A 19,408-nucleotide genomic window follows, 5' to 3' on the forward strand; every position below is an offset into this window, starting at 1 on the left:
AAGATAAATTATTTTCTTAGAGGTGGAGAGTTATATAACATGATCAATTTTTGTTTTCTTTAAACACTACCTGGTTTTTATTACAGTTTCCCTTCTACTTCCTCCATTAGACAAGAAATCTTGTCCAGATAGGAGCAAATATAGAATCCTTTTTTCCTCATTTTAGCCATTTCCACCTAAGAACGAATAACCAAATAATGACTGGGTTTTCCTCCTGTCCTTGAACAATACCTGATTAATACAAACTCGCCTAATGAAGACACCACTAGAAAAACTGTGTTCAGTAATGGACAATCGATGGGTGCTGTTGAGAGGTAGGTGAATACACAGAAATTAAATTTTATGAATATTATTTTGAGCTTTGTCATCAGATCTGTTTCCACTGCCTTCACACCCATTTATGGGTAGGATTGAGCCTGCACTTCGGCCGGTGAGGAAGGCTGGGTTTTACAGCACTGCCCATCCCTTCCGCCTGTATGTATGGCTGCTGCCACCTGTGCGGCCTCGGGGCGGGAGGCTGGACGCTGCACCCACACCCCTGGGCCCTGGGGCCCGTGAGGCGAGAGATGATAGGAGACCGGGAGGGGTTTCGGGTCACGGTGCCCAGCGCCGGGTGCCACACGCGGTCGCTCCCTTCCCGCTCCTTCCATGGCACGGCGGGCGAGCAGGCCCCGCTGCCCCGGCACCGCACGGCCTGCGAACCGCCCTGCCTGGGCTGGGGCCGGGTGGGGAGGCGAGAGCCGGCTGCCGACGTCTTCGTGGAGCCCCGGGGCGGCCTCGCGGCACCCGCCCCTTCCTTCCCCCCGCGCCGCCTCCGCCGGGGGAGCCGGCGGGGCCCGTACGTGCCGGGCCGGGAGCGAGGGGAGGCTTTGCGGAGCGGCACGGCCGCAGCAGCGCCAGCCTAGCCGCGTCGCCAGGGACCGGGTGCGGGAGAGGCAGGGATGTGAGCCTTGGCGGCGCCCCCCCCCCCCCCCCCCCCCAGTACCCCCAAATCCCCAATCCCCCTCTTTTTTTTTTTTTTTTTAATCCGAAAAGCAACCACAAGAAGAAAAAAAAAAAAACCACCCACCCCCCTAAAGAAAAAAAAAAAAGAGGGCGTGGGGGGGTGGGGGGATCCCGTGTCGCCGCCGCCACCCTCCGCTGGATCTATTGTCAGGGAAGGAGGAAATTGGCAGCCGGCGGCAGCGGCGGCACATCTGGGCGGGCACATCTGGGCATGCAACATCGGCTCCCGCCCGCTGCCGCCGTCCTCCAGCCGGCCGAGCGGATCCCTCCGGGGCCCCCGCGGGGCGGCTCCTGTTCGCCAGCCCCGGGGCCCATCTTTCGGGCTGAATTATTAAACCTGGCAGCGCGGGGGGGCGGGGTGGGCTGGAAATAAAGGCTTTTTTTTGTTTTTTTTTTTTTTCCTTCTCTCTTTTTTTTTTTTTTTTCCTTTCACCCGGGATCTATTTCATGGGGATGTGTTCAAGGCAAGAGCGGATTCAGAAGGATATTGACGTTGTGATCCAAAAGTGCAAGGCGGAGAAGGACTGCCTGTTTGCAGGTGAGTTCCCCCCACCCGGGCGCCAGCCAGGTCGGCGGCGGGGAGCCTGCCGCGGAGCCCGGTGCCCTTCGCTGCCGTTCCCTGCAGCTGGGCCGCCGCGGAGCCCCCTTCCTCCTCCTCTTCCTCCTCCTCCTCCTCCTCCTCCTCCTCCTCCTCCTCCTCCTCCTCCTCCTCTCCTTCCGAGGGCATGTGAGGGCAGAGGAGGCCAGGAGCCGGCTGGGAAAGGGGGGGCATCCCGAGCTGGGGAGCGTGTGCGTGCGGCTGTGCCCCCCCTCTCTCGCCGCCTGGCGCAGAGCCCCCGTGCTTTCCCTCCGTGGATGTTCTACCCATTTTTTTTTAAGTGGGGGGTGGTCGCAGGGGGTGGCCGAAGCCTCGTTCTCCCCCCCCAAACCCGCCTGCAGGGCCGGGGGCACGGCGGGTCCCCTCCCGTGCACGGCGGCGGGCGCTCCGGCACGGCGGGCGGCTGCCTGTTGCCGATGCCGGCGATGGAAATTCCTCGCCGTTGTTGCCATAGCACCGGGCACTTGTTGCAGAGGGCCGGGGGACTTGGTGCATTTCCCCCCGGTTCCCGCAGAAATTCACCCCCCAGTCCCGTTCCTAGCTCCCCGCGTCGCTGTCAGAGCGCCGGGCAGTGAAACCGCGGCGATTTCGGCCAAAATGAGGAGCGAGTGGGATGCCAAGTTGTCATAACGCAGCGCTTTGTGTTTCAGATTTCAGGTACTCAGACTCCACCTTTACCTTCACCTACACTGGAGGCTCCAAAAGGTACTCCTTTCCACAGTCGCGACACCCTTCTTTTCCTGCACTCAGGGAGCTCCCTTGCTTCGCTGCCCTGGCAGGCTTTTTTTCCTTCCTTTTGCGAGGAGGATGCATCCGTAAATCATCTGCCTTCTCGCAAACGTGAACCGAGCAGGAAGCATGGAGGGAGGTGATCAGAAAGGTGATCCCAGCTGTCGGAGGCTCCTTCGCCTGGGTGCTGCTCCCTGGCGCTCTGCTGCTTCAGGCTTTTTGCTCCTGTCCCTAGAATTTCTGCCATACGTAAGCTTAACTGAAGCGCAGCAAAGGCATCAGAGTATTTGATACAAAGTTAATGCATCCTAAAAAAAATATGAAAAAGGTATGATTTTATTAAAAAATAGGCCAAATTTCACATTGGCACCTTATTCTCTTGCATTTGAGAGCCATGTTTAGTCCCTTGACAGACGCAAGACTGTCTGCAATTGACCAAATTAAACTACTGAGACGCTAAGTGAAATGTCAGTATAGCTTATAAGGTTATGAAATTGTCTTAAGTGAATGGTGGTTTAAATATCATTTCTAAATGGATATGAGATTTTGGTTATAAACCTGATTGTGCATGTACAAATTTATTTGAATCTGTCACCATTTATTGTGTTCATCTGTTTTCAAAAGGAAATATTAGATGAACAGTCAAAAGTCCATGTAAGTTGAACACACATCATTTTGTCTCCCTAGACTTTAGTTACCTGGTACTTGATAGGGTAATTACAGTACATGCCAGGTCATCATCTTATCTTTTAGCTGAATTTTATCAGATTTGGCAAGATGTCTTGGTTTTATTATTTCCTTTTTAATTTTCCCAGTTTGGTGATTGTTTTTCCTTCCCAGGGTATGCCGGGTTAAAGTACTGTGCTCTGGAGTCTGCTCTTTGCAAGCGAGCCCTTCAGTGCAGGCGGCATTCCTGCGCCATTGGTTCTGCTCGGTGCACGCTTCGGGCCCTGGCTGCAGGGCCAGGCTCCCAGATGGGCTCCAGGCTGGTAGGCTGCTCAGGAAAATGCGTTCCCCACGCAGGATCCTGTCCTTCCTCACTGAAGGAAAGACAACTTAGGCCGTGTTCAGTGGAGTAGATTAGTTCCACTAGTAGCTGGGGATGAGATGTGTTTCTGGCTTGCTTGAAGTATACTCTTTTATTTAGGGTTTTAGTATACGTTTGTTTTGGTCTTGTTTTAGTTTTGAAAGGCTTGATACAATAAAAATTATCTTACAAAAAGTATTATTGTTTAGCTAAAACAATTGAATTTGAAAGTTACTTAGCACTGATCTCTAAACCAAATATTGCAGCAAGCAACCAGGAAGTGAAACCTGTCTATTGTTTCTCTTTTCCAAGCTGAATAAGGTAAAAAGCCTAAGGGCATAGCTGATGGAAAACAAACCGGTTTATAAATGCTGGAACAAAATGTTGTCACTCTACAACGAGAGACGGAAGATGGCTGTGCATCTCGCAGCCTTGAATTTTAACTGGGGTCAGCATTTGCTTAGGAAACTGTTCACTGGAAACTAGTCACAGGATCTTGCATATTCAGAAGTTACACTTAAAGAAATTGGTGAAGGTGGGTTGTTACATAAAGGATACCCAAGTTTCACTTTCCTTTTGACATTTCAAGGACATCTTAAAAAGCATCCTTTGGGCTATGGGTTTCAGGTTCTCTGCTCTTTTTTATGTTTATTTGGAAAGGTGTTTTATAATCTTCTTAGCGTACAGTGGCGTACTGAGTGGCCAGGTTGTGAAGTACATAAAATGAAAGCTCCAAGCCTTGACTGTCGAGGGCCAAGCTTTTATTTCTCACATCAAAGATGAGTTAGTGGTTTCTTCTCATAGGAGGTGCTGGCCAAACACCAGCTACCCTGTACTTTTGTGGTATTCAGACGGGACTCCAGCAAGGGCTCAGGAAGGGTCCGAGGTGGTAACTTACACGTGGTATCCCATTAGGAGGGCACAGGGCTATTTAAGGATCTTTTTTCATGCATTTGTCTATGATTTTTTTCCTACTGATATTGCTGTAGCCCTGGACTTCTGAGTGGCGATGCTGTTTATAAAGCATTGCATTCTGGAATCGTCCCTAAGTGACAAAACCTCTATTAGCTCGTGACCACAGACTGGGGATCAGCTGATAGGCCTAGTTCTGTTGCTTCAGATATTCAGTCTGATGACTTTGTTCTGCAAAATGACGAAAACACAGGTTTTCAAGTGACTGGCAAAGGGTATATGCTGGATTTTCAAACTGAGAGATAGATTTATGAGTAAGAATGGTGTGTAAGGTAGATTACAGTATTTTAGCACTCTCTTGTTTTGCTTTGAGCTAAGTCCTTTCCATGCTTCATTTCCTCTGGATGTTCCTTAGGTCAGTGTGTGCTGTGGCTTTTTTTTATCCATAGTGTTTAGATACCAGAGCAGAACCCCCCCCAAAAAAGCTGATGTGTTTTCTGTTTGAGAAGAATTCTTGGCTTTACTCTTGGATATACGTACGTTGCAACAGTGCCAAGTTCGACGTCTCTAAGGGTTTTCATCTTCATCCTGTAGCTGCCTCAAGTACATATTAAGTCCATTTGTCTGCGGTCTTAACATACTCAGAGCCAGATTCTTGGTAAATTAGTGTAAGCCTATGGAAGTCAGTGCACCAGTATTGTTTCAGTATATGAAGGACCAAGGATTTCTGTATTCATTAAACTGTTAAGTTTATACCTGTGAGATTTTTCTTCCTGGGGCCAGCTTCTCCGCCTTTACCCGATTTTCCCTGCTGCTCGTATTGATTGTACGGACCCCTCCTGGGTTAGTTCTGTTCAAACACTGGGGTGGTACATAACCACCTTGCAGATCACAACAAATAGATAGACCTGATCCAGAGCATATTCATCGTAGCTTCAGTAGAGTTAATTTGTATTCCCACAGGACAGTCCTGAACCAAACCTTGAGGGCATGACTTAGCTTTTGTTTAAGAACAGAGGTTCCAGGGAAACAAACTGAGAATTATTATTATTTTATTCATTATATAGACTCGTTCCAGCATTTGACCTTTAGGTCGTATTAAGCTACTATATATTGTGTAAATAACATATGTGTAAATGGTCACTGCATTGGCATAAGTACACCTAAAGGAGATTGTACCTCTGCAGGATTTTTCTTGAAAAGTTAGGAGGGAAGAGTATCTGTAGGTGCAAACATATTTGTATTGCATGAATTATCATGAATAATCTTTTACCTGTGTAGTTTGATTAATTATTTTGGACAGTACTTCATGTTCAGACATTTTTTATTTTTTTTTTTAAATGCACTGTGCTCACACTCCCAAATTATTAGAGATGTTGTACACAGTGGAGATGATGCTTCCTAGTTTGGGGAGGTTGTAATTAGTAATTTTTTAGTGAAGCATGTCTTTGTACATAATATGGGTAGTAAACATGAAGCAAATTGTTATCAATTTGATCATTTTTAATTTCACTGTCAGAAAGTGATAGATACCCTATAAAGTGAGGTGTTCAGTTGGGTGCTGTGACTGTGCAAGATTTACTTTTCTTTAACTACAGAATATTGGAAATGGCTGGATTCCTTATGATTTTTACTGCAGGATCTAAAAAGGATATTAAAGTATGAACACGTTGAGGTGCTTTCTTTTTTTTAAGAATCTCTCATTTCCTTTGTCCTATTATCTGCCCCTGAATGAAACATCGCTTCTCCAGAAACCCTGCAGACTGAACAGAATTGTGGTCTGTCATCTTTGAAATAAAAATGCATGATGCCCTGAAGTTGTTTTCACTTTATGTGTCATTTGACATGGTTTACATAAAAGCAGTGCTCGGTTGTGCTGAAGAAAAGATGTTTCATTTTCTTAGTGTTTTTCTCACCTCCACTTTTTTTTTTTTTTTTGAGGCTAACCAAGGACATCATATCAGTCCTGAAATATCTCTTTATTCAAATATGTACTTAACTATCATTGGCAGTGAGGGACAGTGACAGTAATCTGCGCATGAGAACAGGTCTTATATTGAAGCATGTTGTTAAGAAACTAGATAACACGTATAAAAACTAAACACAAAAGCTGATTAGTTAACATCTCTCATTTGCACAGTGGGCTCTTGTCTGCTTTTTCTACATAAGCAGGATAATCCTATTAATGGCAGTTCTGCAGAAGCAAGGGAAGGTAAATGTTGATCTAAGATAATTGTTTATTTTTGCTTAAAACAATGACAAATTGCTAACTTGCATTGTTTTGATTTTGAATATTTTTCTTTTTGTTTTCTATTAGAGGGCGTACACATACTGCTTAATATTGCAACATCAGAGATTCTGATGTAAACTGATGAGTTAATTCCCACCTCAATATAGCAGTGAAATATTTCACAGTTGGAAAGTTGTGGCACTGAAGGAGTAATAAATTGTTTGAGGCTATCTACAGATAGAGACAAAACCCATGTATCCGAACTTGTGGCATATTATATGTCCGCTACGTGTTTGAACCACTCGTTGATAAATAGATTCATATGATTGTTTTTTCCCCTTTAGTGGTATGCCCTTTGAGTTTTCAGGTTCATACTCTAGTGTTACTTACGTGAATTTAATAAAATTCAGTCTACATCAGATTTTCCATTTGTTGAATAGTTTTGAAATCCTGGTGTCATTCTGGTAATGCTGAAAGTCAAGACAAAAAAAAAAAAGTGAAGAAAGTAGTTTCAGACTAACTCATGTCTTTTTTATCTTAAAATTTACATTCAATTTATATACTATATCAAAAAGGAGAGATAGAATTGAAAAACATTTCTAATCCAAGACATAAAAAATATGTCCATACAAAAATATCAAAATGGAACACTTTTCTGAACATTTTAATTTTCTTTGTTCATTTCCAGTGTGATCTAGTTTAAGACTTTTTTTTTTGTCTTTTTTTTTTTTTGAATAGGTTAGTTTTAGCCTAGCTGCTATGTCTCTTTCACTGTTTACTGGCTTAAGGGAGGGAGCAATGCAATGGCTGGGAAGAAGCTGTTGGACTGTTCCTTTTAGAAGCCGTGGTGGCTTGCGTCAGATGCAAGTGTCGCTGAAAGTATGACTTAAGACTTAAATGGTTTTGATGGAATCCATTGCTCTGAATGGTTTTAATTGAGCTGGAATCATTTTTATAAAGGCCTTAGGAAGGGCTGATGCAGGTACGGTTCATCTTCTATTGCTGATGGCTGCACTTAATTTTGTGTTCAGGTTATTTAATATGCAATTGCATTCCTAAAATCTATCCCTACTGTATGTAGTAAGATAGATATGAAAAGTAGATACGCAGCTTGTACTTAATTGTTTATTTCTGTTTCAAAATAGATGGAATACTGTACACTGCCTTTCAATTTGAACTTTCTTATCAAATATGACTTAACATTTTTGCTGGGACCGCACCATTTCCTGGAAGATAAGTCTGTGATGTGAGATGGAAATCTAGTTTAGATATAACATGGCATGCACTGAGATTTTCATTTCTTTGTTAAGGATTCTGTAGATGCAGTAATGTTGAATACTGCCATGGATACTTTTAAAAAACAGTTTTGTGTTGGGTATTAATTAAGTTTCAGTTTTAAAATCTCTCTTTAAGACAAGCCCCTCTATGAATTCCAGCTAACCTACCTATTCTGATACTATACTGCCTTCTAATACTGGCTGTGTAGTACATACATGAAACTTAGCTGTATATTCCTACAGATAGCTTTTTGATAGATGATACTATAAGAGATTCAGTACGCGTAATTTAACAAATAATTCATCCTAAAAAGATATCTAGTAGAGCACTGTAGTAAAAAAAAGAAGTGATTAAATGCAATGTTGAGGGTTTGTTAAAAGCAAAATCAAGTCCATTCTACTCACAGTCTCATTGAGCTTGTCTTCGTTTGGTGATCTTGTTTCTGACAGATTTTTCTAGCCTTGCTGTTAGAAAATCAGTAGTGTATGAAGTGAACCCATCACTACATCTGGTAAAAATGACATTCTTTAGGGATTGTGGTCTTGTGGAGATCTCAGACTAGTCTGTTGAAGTGAGGGGCTATCCTCTCTCTGCTACATACTGTACTGATACTAAGAACAATACATTCAAATCATTAATATCTATTCTTTTGTCAGAAAAACATGTTTTCAGCCATGTAAATGGCCTAGTTTTCAGAAGTGCTGAACTCCCACACTACATAGTAGTCTCAGTATTACCATGTACTGCTTAGCACTTTTCAAAAGCTTCAGGTTCTTTATGCAGGTGTATTTGTATGCACTGGTGTTTTAGTGTTTCAGTAGCACAGAGCTGGGAAAAGTGCTTGAAGGTTTCTACAGAAAACATTTTCAGTAACTTCCTTTTCTGCTTTCATCACATATTTTAACATATTAAGTACCTAAAATAAACCTGTAGGCTGTCATTGTTAGTCTTAATGTGATAGGACAAATAATTTTAAAAGTGGAGTTCCCTGTGACAAAATAAATTTAGATCACTTTTGTCTGTATTGGGACCAATGCCATTTCTGATTTTTCATGCTAGTCCCTAATAATTACCCATATTTTTCATCGCTCATAAATAACGAGCTGAAGATACCTGTTGGCATCTTTCTTCCATGGACTACTTACTGTGCAGAATGTGAATTCTTATTTGAGTCAGAGTCAAATCACTCTGAGCCAAAACACCTAGTTTAATAAGCTTCAGCAGCTGGAGGGAAAGCAAATTTTAAACTGCTCGGAGAGTTTAGTTTAGTTACAGATAAAACAGTTAGTTTAGTTACAGCTAAAAACGGAATGAAATGTGAATAAATCTAGAAAAAGTCCAGTGTGCATCTCCACGTTGGCATTAAATAAATCACACTTACGAGTACAGCTTTTAAGAATTAATGTCCTCCTTGCTACAGGAGGGTGAAAATTTTTACGGATGTTTCATTTTAACTTGCCTCATCTGAGGAAAAGGAGCTCCTTTTAACAGAGTGAAATTGACTCATAAAGATAAGCCTGCTATCCTGTGCAGCAGAAGCTAGAAAAATCTCACTGAAAGAAGAGGGACTAACAAGGTACAGAAATACATCTCCTTCCAATGCCTACCCCTGACAGCCTTCTGCGTGCTCCAGATCTAAATGCCAGATTGCATCCAGCCTATTTCTATGGGAGGAAGAGCAGGAAAGAGCCTTGCATCATGACGGGGAACAATTGTTGCTTTTATGAGTCAGGCTTCTCTTGGGAGGACCCATTACATCGAGGGAGCTTTATGTCAGACACTGTGTTCCCTTACTACAGGGGTTAAACAACATCATAAATGCTTTTGGCATTGTCTAATCGAGTGGGAGTAAGTCACAGTCTCGCACATACTCGCATAGGGTTAGTTGTCAAGGAGGAAACAATCATGGGTGAAGGCTGCGGGCTGAGCATCCTTCCGTGATTTACATGAAGGCAGAGTACTGGTGTGAGCCCTGCAGAAAGGCTTTGGCTTTTCTTGGCTGTTGTAGAAGACCATGGCCCGTCCTAGCAATCAGTACCTAGCTGAATCCCCTTGATGGAGTTCATCCCAGGGAGACTCGTGTAGTGCTTGGCAGGAGCCCGTCTGGAGCAAAGAATTGAGGGCAAAGAGGAAGCTTGGAGAAACAAGCAAGCCCTCTAGATGTCTCCTTCCAGCCTCAAGGCAGTGATCAGAAATAAAAGGAGAAACAGCATGCCTCCTGTGTAATGAAATATACTGTTTGCCAAAAGGGAGTGCAAAAAATGGTGATACTCCATCTGTAAAAAGAAGTATATAATTGAAGAATTAAGTTCCTTTCAAACTGTGTAGCATTCTGCATTTTTCTCATGTATTACATGTTGCCATCTTGAAATCTTGTTGCTTTAAATGAATGTTCCACTTTATGTTTCTAGGTAAGAATTTTTCATATTTCAAGAGCAAAGCTAGAAGGCAGGATAATTTTGCACTGCTCAACTGCCTGGTTTCTACCCACTAAGGTGTTTGTAGCAGATAGCATTTTCTCTCAAGTAGGAAAAATAGCCCATGGGTTAGACATGGTATTCCAGGTCATTAGCTTTTCTACAAATGATAGAATGATTTATTTTAGGGTTGTTATTTTGCGTGTTTGTTTTGTAGTTTTGCTCATTCTTACTCATTCTTTTTTCTTAATGTTGAAAAATTCATCTTTAATGAGAATTCTCACCCAGTAATAATCATATCATTATGAAAGATAGGAAAATAATTAGGATGCTCTTCTGTCAGAGTAGGGCCTGGGGTTCATACAGGTGTTAAGACCAGGAAGCACTTCCTTGTCTTAAATGTACTTGCTAATGATCAACTGCTTGATCTCAATTACAGCAGGGTAAATCCAGAGTAATTCCTCTCATGTGATGGGGCTCACTTGGGTCCACAGTGATGCTGCCAATTTTTTTTTATTTGTTCCTGATGACACGCCTAGTGAGCAGCAGTCCAGGTGACTTTTCAGATGGGTACTCAGGAAGATCAGAGTTGTGTTTTAACCCTGATACCTTTGCAGATATTCTCTCATATTTGAGTACGTTCCTGGATGGTGGGAGAGCAGCAATTTATCCAAGGAAACACAGCTTTCTTGCATACATTCTTGTCAAGCCACTGTCATGGCAAAGTGCAAAGACAGAAGGCCAGTTGTAAAAACTATGCTGTTCTGTATCTTCTTCAGCTTTAGCATCTGAAAACCAGGTTGTCACAGTACTTTCTTAAGAACATAGTTTGCTAGGCCACATGAAAATCTCTTCACCTGTCACTCATTCAGAATGATTATTAGATCTTAAACTGAATCCCAAAATGTTTTCAGAGCCTTTTGTACACATAACCATTAGTTGAAACAGTTGCTGATTTCGTAAAGAGAACTATTCTGTGAATACACCTAAAAAGATTGTATTAACTTAGTCTACATTAAAAATGTGCGACATTACCAGTGTGAAAACTGGTCATTTCACTATATATTTGTTCAAAACAGTGGAAACATTAAAAAAACCCAAGAGTTTTACAGTACTTCAGACAAAAAAAAGACAACCTGCAAGTGTTAAAAACTTCTGGAAAATGTACATTCAGTTAGTGCTTTATAGCAGTTATGGGTTCTATCAATAGTTCGGCTGTATGGATAGATAATTACAAAAATTAATGTTTTCTACTGGTTGAATATGGTACTATGAACATTACATCAAATCTTTGTACTTTGCCGTAGTTCTAATGAAATTCCAACTGAAAACTGAGCTTACTAATTCTTGTCTTGTAAGAAGTTGTAACGTTAGAGAATTATTTGCTATGAAGATTTAACTGTCCTATACAGCAAGGCTTGTTAAGCTTGGTGTAAAATTTCATTAAGATTTTGTAGGCTTGTATGTTGAAAAAGGACTCATGTTTTATCAGTGGATGATGGGAAGACTGAAACTGGATATATTTGGGTGGCAGCAGGGGCAATATAACCCTCTGCGAGAATCACCTTGGGCGTGTACTAGTTTTGTTAACTCAGGCCAATAGAATTTTTAAAGTAGCTTAGTGTTGGTCTCTAGAGTATGAAGTGAAGAGTCACCATCATCAGCTTACAAAAGATGCAGTCTCTCTTGCCTTTAGCTGGCTTGTGTGCACTTTATTTACACCTTTTGCACCTTTTATTTACAAATATCTGTATAACATGAGAGCAGCAGAACATTGGGCATATAGTTGTGCCTCCTAGATGTTCCCCATGCCAAATTTAGCTATTGAAGGAACTTTCAGAGCAAACTTCAGTCTTGGTTAAAGGTGCCCTGCCTTTGTTACTGAAATAAAATTACATGGGATTAGCAGCCACCAGTTTAGTTCTTGTTAAGGTATTTTACTAGGTAGTCTCTATCTGAAAGGACATCTACAATTCCATGTTTTGGATATTACATTTTGTTTGTTTGAATGTTTGTGTTTAGTATTCTTGCTCTTTGTGCCAATTCGTATATTTATTTTGGGTTTAACTAGAATAGTGAATCAAAAGACGTACATCCTTCCTATGTACAACACTATAGGGAGTAGATGAATAGAAGAAGACTTAAGGCTCTTTCTGTACCTGAATTTATATTATACTGATAAGCTTTTATTTGTTTTACGTCATCCCTCTTGTTTTGAACAATTGCTTACTATATTGTTTCTGTGTTTAAACAAAAATAAATAGATATTTAAAATACTGCTTCGTAAAGGTGTTAGCATTTATTTAAGGCATGAAGAATTATATTCATCCTGTAGTTCATATAAAACCTGACCTTTGTCAAGGATGACAGACACACAGAGATATGGAGTGTTAATACCTTTTACATGTAGCGCTGCATCACTTCGAAGCGGGCATGGATGTGTGGAAGCTACTGGCCTCCTAGTGTGCTAGTAAAGATTAGGCATTTGTTGTCTGCGAAGTGAGCAAGAATTGCAGCTGCATGAGTAAGGGTAAAAATTTCAAAGGCTATCAATTTTGCTTGTGGAGGACATAAACTGATCATTTAGGGTCAAGAAAAGCTTTTACCCTGGCTACCAAGTCTTTCCCCACGTCCTCTGTTAATAGTGGCATCATCAGGCAAGAGCAGCGGGTCAGGTCTTTGACGAACTATCAAAGAAGGGCTCTGTGAAAAAATGGCATGTCTTCTGTGGCTTGGCAATTTCTAAAGCATGTCTCCAGCTTATTTCAGAGTATGTAACAGTTGTAGAGCTTTTGACATCAGTTCTGAGAAAATTGTCATAAATTGCTGGCATTAATGAGCACTTTGCTATTGCTGTGGTTGCTTACAGCATATTCCCATTTGTATTTTGTCCCAAGTTATTCCTCTGTTGTACTTTACGTGATGTAACATTATACATATTCTCAGCTAGTTTAAATTGACAAATTGCCATGGAATTCAGGAAAGTCATTCCAACTTATAGCAATGAGGAGCTGTCTAATTATATTCATCTTGTTAAAGAATCTTAAATAGAGCAAAGTGGGGCAGATATGCCTGAACTGATAAAGAAGTTTACACACATGGTAAACACGTGTTCTCAGCAGTGTTGCATTAGAGCTGTAGGTCTGCATGTGGTGTGACTGCATCAGCAAAAGCGCTGGCCAAGACTTTCCACTTGCAGTGCTAGGATGAGCTTCACAGAGCCCTGTGTCTGTTTGCAATGAAATCGTTCCCACATGATCACTTTGTCCCAAGGAAAGTCCTTTTCCCCAGAAAATACCATCTCTGCACTCCATCTTGAGAGATAATGATGACTTGAAACTGCGGAAGTTGGAGGTTTCACGCCAGTCCTGTCTATGTCATTTCCATTTTGGCTGTGCCACTGGCGAGCAGGGCTCTATGCAGTTGTCTTTGCATTGCTTCCCAGCTTCTCATTTTCCTCCGTTCTGTCTGCTAGCTTTTTGTTTTCCAGAGTTGCTTCGCATGTTGATTTATTCTGACAATAACCATATCCATTGTGATCATACTGTTGGAGCAGACAGATATGAATTAGTTGGTATTATTAACAGTACTAAGCAAGTTAACACAGAGCAGCTATAGATGGCATATCTTTCACTTCTCTTTGCATTATACATATCCCAAGATGCTTTTTTTGGTTCTTAGGAAGTTTCACCAGAATAACAAAGGATAAGACTGTTAACCAGAGAGATCACGTATTCATTGTTGTTCGTTATTCTGGCTTTTGTGTCTAATCTGTGGGTGGATAGGAAAAAAAAATCGGTTGAAATAATTGCAGCTGCAGCTTGAGTAGTTGGCCGATTTCGATTTAAAAACTTTTCTGACTATGATTTCTGTTGTACCCAAGTAAGACTCAACAGAGATGTTTAGAAATAGTATGCATTTCAGATCTTTCACTGTAGATGCTGCACACATATAAGAATGTATTTTAGCTTGAATCAATAATTGCTCTGTGCTCTGAGGCATATTAGAAAATGTTTTAAATAGGACTGCAAAGTAAATAAAATAGATGTTGCTTTACTCTGTGTCCTGTTCCTCAGTTTACAGGCTACTTACTCTTTAAAAAGCACTCTTTCTGGATCTTTGAGATTATTTTTCCAGTAACTTATCTTTCAGTTCAGTCTCCCTTGGATATATTCTGATATTTCCATCAGTAACACCGCACAATTTGTTAGGTACATGGTGCTGTTGTCACTCTGAACTTCAAGGGTGTTGAGTACTTGCTTTGGGAATCATTAAAACCTTCCTTTAATGCATTTATCCAGTAATGTAACCGATGTAGGGCAACTGTTTGCCCTCTGTGATGCTGTTTGAAGTTTTCCTTGGTTGGCTTCTGCTTTGTTCTGTACTGATCTATGTGACAGGTGGAAGCTGGTCCCTTCTTCATGTCGCAGGCCAGTTGGCAGAGTTTCACTGGTGCAAGCCAGGCTCTGTGGGTATGTTGATACTTTTTGAAGGGTGAGGCTTGAAAACCAGGTGTGCCTGTTGGCACTGGGTCGCTGTGACCTGCACCACTGCACATCCGAGCGACTGTTCTCCGCTGGTGCCAGCGCAAGAACGATGCATGACGGGCTGACAGATAGCCCAGCTCCTCAGCCCCATGTGGTGGGAGTCAGCCAGGGGAAATAAATCATGAAATACTTCAGTGAAATAACGGTGGGGGGAGAAACACCCTTTCCTTGCCAGCTAGAGGACCGTCAGGCAAGTGGAAGGAGTTCTGTGAGTTCAGTATCTGTGAAATTTGGAAAAACTAGGTTGAAGGTGGATTGCAGGCCTTACTTATTGCTTTCTGGCGGGCTCTGAGTTCTTCAGGTTGAGCATAAAATATTTGCTGCTGGAGAGGAGCTAAGCAGAGAGTATTTCTTTTCCATTAGCAATTCCATATCTTGTATGCAAACCTGCAGCATATGCAGCCACTCCAGACCGTATCAAAAATGTGCAAGCATGTTGGTTTTAGACGTTGCCAGCTCCCTCTTTAGCATTCTGCCCTTTCTCAGAGGTTTTATAGCCCTGAATACGTCAGTTGTGCTCCATAATAAGAATTTTCTTTTTCTTTCTTTCTTTGAGTCAAATCTGTGCGCATTTTTATATGTACATGCAAATGAGTTTAACCCCTCAGGTTCCTGGTAAGTTGCCACAATGGCCAGGAGCGTGGCAGAGGTTCTGCACCATCGCCTCGGGGAGCATTAATGTGTGACTGTACACGGCAGAGCCTTGTAACAGGAAGGGGTTTGCTGTTTCCTTTTCGTTGTCACTGCTGTTGCATGAAGGACTATAGAAGAGAAATCCGGAGGGAGTGGTAAGAAGAAAAAAAAAAAAAGGCAGGGGTTTGGATTCGTCTGGGTTACAATGGTGCAAAGTGGAAGCAATGTCATAAATCTCCGTCGGGCTGTGGATGGAAAGGCATCTTCATTAAAGAGATTACGAGTTAAACAGTGAGGACAGGATAAGATGTTATTTGTTGCTATCCATCTACTTTCACCTATAATTAAAATACTTAAGAAGACAATAAGCACAATGTAAATAGCAGCCTCTTTTCATTATTTGTTTACCTCTCTTTTGTCTGAGAGTTGTTAATCATTTATTTTTAATGCTAGTGAATAATTCTTTAAAGAAGTTGAAGCTGGGTGTGTTAGGTATTATGGTAGAGTTACTTCCTTCAGAGATGTGTTGCCAGGTTTTGTTTCATTTTATTTTTAAGAGCTGAGGGTGATCCATATCATGTCTTGTTCTAATATATATATGTTTTTAATTAATTAATTTACGTATCTGACTGACATGCATTCAAGGCTCAGGTGGATAAAACAGTGGAGCTGTTCTGTCTCTAGTATTCTGAAGTTTCTTCTTGGATTGCTACACATGGCTCTGCAGTGGTAGTAAGTTATCTGGGACATTAGCAGCTACTAAATGAGAATCCTTTACTGCTCTCAAACTTCAGTGATTTCAGTGTCTATTGATTCAATGTGCTCGTGATCAACTAGGTAGTGTTCTCTAGTGAGAAATTATTAAATTGTGAGGTTAAGGCTGAGTGGCCTGGGGTGATTTTGAGACTTTCCTGTATAGATTATTTTTACTTTGAAGTCAATTGGTCAGAACTGCTGAATTTTTTATTGTTGTACTTGACAAGTTTCAGTAGATTATTGCATAAACATTTTCATTTTGCTGCTGATTCGTATTTTGACTGAAATTAAACACAGAAAAGGTTTCTGCATTTAGTCTGTTCCTCTTCACCTCAAGACTATGTAAATTGATGAGATGACATAAGCCTAATTAAAGAGAAAGTGCAGTAGAAATTCCTTTATATGGCTGTATTTTGCCTGTATCATGCCACTGTTTTCAGTTAGAGATGACTGGATTAACTGAGGCCAATATTTAACATGTATGAGCAAATTTCATTTGGAAATAATTCCACTTATGCTTTAAATTGCTTCGATTTGTTTTGCAGTCTTAATACCTGTAGCTGCTGTCATCTTCATAAAGTTAAAGCTATGATACTGGTTTTATTTACAAATGAAGAACTTAACCCCATCTATCTCTCTGGCCATCTATCTAGCTAACAGAGTCTTTAAATGCTCCTCATACTTACATTTTGTTTCCTTTTTAATGTAACTTGCGTCAACATTGACCATTTCACATGGTCAATGCCACAGTCAATAGAATGCCACAGTCAATAGAATTTTGAAAGAAGAATAGGTGATCAGCAGACTGTCCACTGATTAGACTTGTGAGGGATTCTGCTTTTTCTGAGATTTTCTTCAGGATTCTCCAACACGTACTATGTAATGTTTATCTTGCTGGCATTAGCATATGTTCATATTTATGATGGGATGTTGTGTCACTGAACTTTCAGCTTTCATTATTTCCTAACCAACTACTGCACAGTTAAAATAATAAAATAACAAATGATACGGCAGAGGTGACCTGAGAAACAGCATGGTGAAAACGTTCATCTTTAAGAATAAAATCTAAGAATTTGATCTAGTGGGTGGCATCCCTGCCCATGGCAGGGGGATTGGAACTAGATGATCTTAAAGGTCCCTTCCATTCTGTGATTCTATGAACTTTATTTTCTCACCAGTGTACTAGTAAGAGTGCAGTGTGGTGTTTCTATCAGAGAAGCCTATACTGTTTGACCTTTTGAGCCATTCCCAAAATATCTGTGGAATGAAGTTTATTCATTTCTTATAGCACATGTCACAACACATATTGGCTTTGTGTCTGGTTTCCTGTGTATTGGAGCTGCCAGTGTTGAGAGCTAGCTCCAAGGATGCTGAGAGTAGGCTTTTTCAAGCCTCAGCAAATGAAGAGGGAATGTCCTAAGGTGGCTGGCAGAAAAAGCTGCCAGGCTTATGATGGGACATGCACTTTCAGGGAATTTAGGTACTTACCTGCTGTCTAGAGTCTTTAAGCATTAGGTATCTGCACCAACCTTTTCGTTTCAAAATGTCACTAAATGTTTGGTGGCAGTGGTTCGCTTTCCTTCACAGCATCGGTGGGGCAGACCCCCTCTGAAAGCATGTTGCTGCTCTCATGCCCAAGGTAGCAGTACTACCAGGATGCTCAGATGTGAGACTTGACAGCCCCTCTAGCCCTCCTGTTAGGCTGCTCCGGCCTTAAACCAGAGCTGGGGCCACCGGAGGAACCCAGTGCCTAAAAGTTCTTTAAAACCTGTGCGTTGTCCAAGACCCATCTCGTTTGCTGTTTTATCTGTGAAGGTTTCTAAAGTTGTGTCTCACGAGCCCTAATTCTTTCTGTATGGCAGTGACTAATTGTGTAAAGCTGCTTGGACGCAGGCAGCTCTGGTCAGGTTCTGGAGCAGAAATGTAGGTGCTTAGGAGACACGGCTGGTTAGCAACATAGATATCAAAAGACTTTTTAATGAGCATTCAATTTTCTGTCTCCTGGGTCAGCTAATGAGTTCCTTGTGGGAAGTGAAACTCATCTGATGTCAGTTGACATAGCTTCATGTATTTTTCAATGGAATTTTCCTCTATATCCATCTTTTAATACAAAGCAGTTGTAAGACTCTTGCTTCTTTGTGGTCTTTTGAGTAAAGTGACAGCTGCAGCTCCAGCATACCGTCTGTGTGAGATTTGGGAGCCACTGAATTGTGAAGGATACATCAGGCCCCTGATATCTTGGATATATTCCATGAGTTAAAAAAAAAAAAAAAAAAATCTTATTTTGTTTCACTGGTAAAGTCAGTGTATTCTGATCCTCAAATAAATGCATCTCAGTCTTACAACTTAACCTTAAACTGCCTTGGTGCAACATGTTTTTTAACCTATTTCTACTGTCATGTGTTCTCCTTCTTGAGATGATAGTCTAAAAAAAAGTTAGTGATAATGGAGGAGTAGCTCTAGATTGTCTTTCACAGATGAGTGTGTGAAATGGTATATGAATGTACAAGATGGGTATATGAAATAATGTAATCCAGTCATGAGCTTATGGACTTGAGGAGTTGTACAGTATGAATGAATATACTTGCATTCAGGTATTTGAAGTCCTATTCAAGGTATTTATGGCATAGTGCAAAGTGACATATAGTTGCATCAGTGCAGACATCTGGAGATTTAAAAAGTGAGAAATTCTGTTAGGTCAATTTTAAAACAATATGATCATGCAAATCCTGCCCTAGTGTACCTTTGGTATATGTCTCACAACTAAAGGAATGCTGTTGTCACATTTCATTATGAAGTCTAAAATTCAGGAGTTTAGTGACATTAGAGGATGTCACTGGCTTCACAGGAGTGCTCAGGGACACTGCAGGACTAATACTCTCCCACTGTCCCACATCCAGCTTCATGCCTTCCAGTAGCTGATTCAGGCCATAGATCACCCTGTATACATGAAAACCTGTATCCTCAGCGGGACGTGCTGCACTTCTGCCTACAGTCAGAGCCAGAAATGGTGTAGAGGAGGGCATGATAAGAGACAGGGGTGGAGAAACTGGGGGAGAGTGGGGAGCAGAAGATGGCTCGATGCTGATAGAAGGACAAAGGGAGCAACAAAAAGATGCCCACATGTGTGTTTGGAAGGGGAGATGGAAAGACAGGTGTGAGAGCTAGAGTCAGAGAGAAAGCACCAACATTAAGAACATGTGAGAAAAGGTCTGAAAAAAAAGAAACCTTATTGAGAAAGATGGAAAGGATTTTAAAATGCATTATATTCTAAAT

At 41.5% G+C, this 19,408-nt stretch overlaps 1 protein-coding gene across 3 annotated transcripts in view; it reads left to right on the forward strand.

The window, feature by feature from the left end:
• Positions 1-825: 825 nt before the first annotated feature.
• PARP8 (poly(ADP-ribose) polymerase family member 8) overlaps positions 826-19,408 on the forward strand; it is a 110,443-nt gene continuing 91,860 nt past the window's right edge. Inside the window, exons 1-3 of one of the 3 annotated variants that reach the window (XM_050716197.1) lie at positions 826-943; positions 1,470-1,543; positions 2,254-2,308. In XM_050716197.1, coding sequence (XP_050572154.1) covers positions 942-943; positions 1,470-1,543; positions 2,254-2,308 — 131 coding nt within the window. In that variant the 5' untranslated portion in view covers positions 826-941. Of the gene's footprint in view, positions 944-1,118; positions 1,544-2,253; positions 2,309-19,408 lie in introns of those variants that run through there. The other 2 variants (XM_035566126.2, XM_035566127.2) reach the window with 2 other exon arrangements.

The sequence above is a fragment of the Cygnus atratus genome, chromosome Z, assembly GCF_013377495.2.
Source record: "Cygnus atratus isolate AKBS03 ecotype Queensland, Australia chromosome Z, CAtr_DNAZoo_HiC_assembly, whole genome shotgun sequence".
NCBI lineage: Eukaryota > Metazoa > Chordata > Aves > Anseriformes > Anatidae > Cygnus > Cygnus atratus.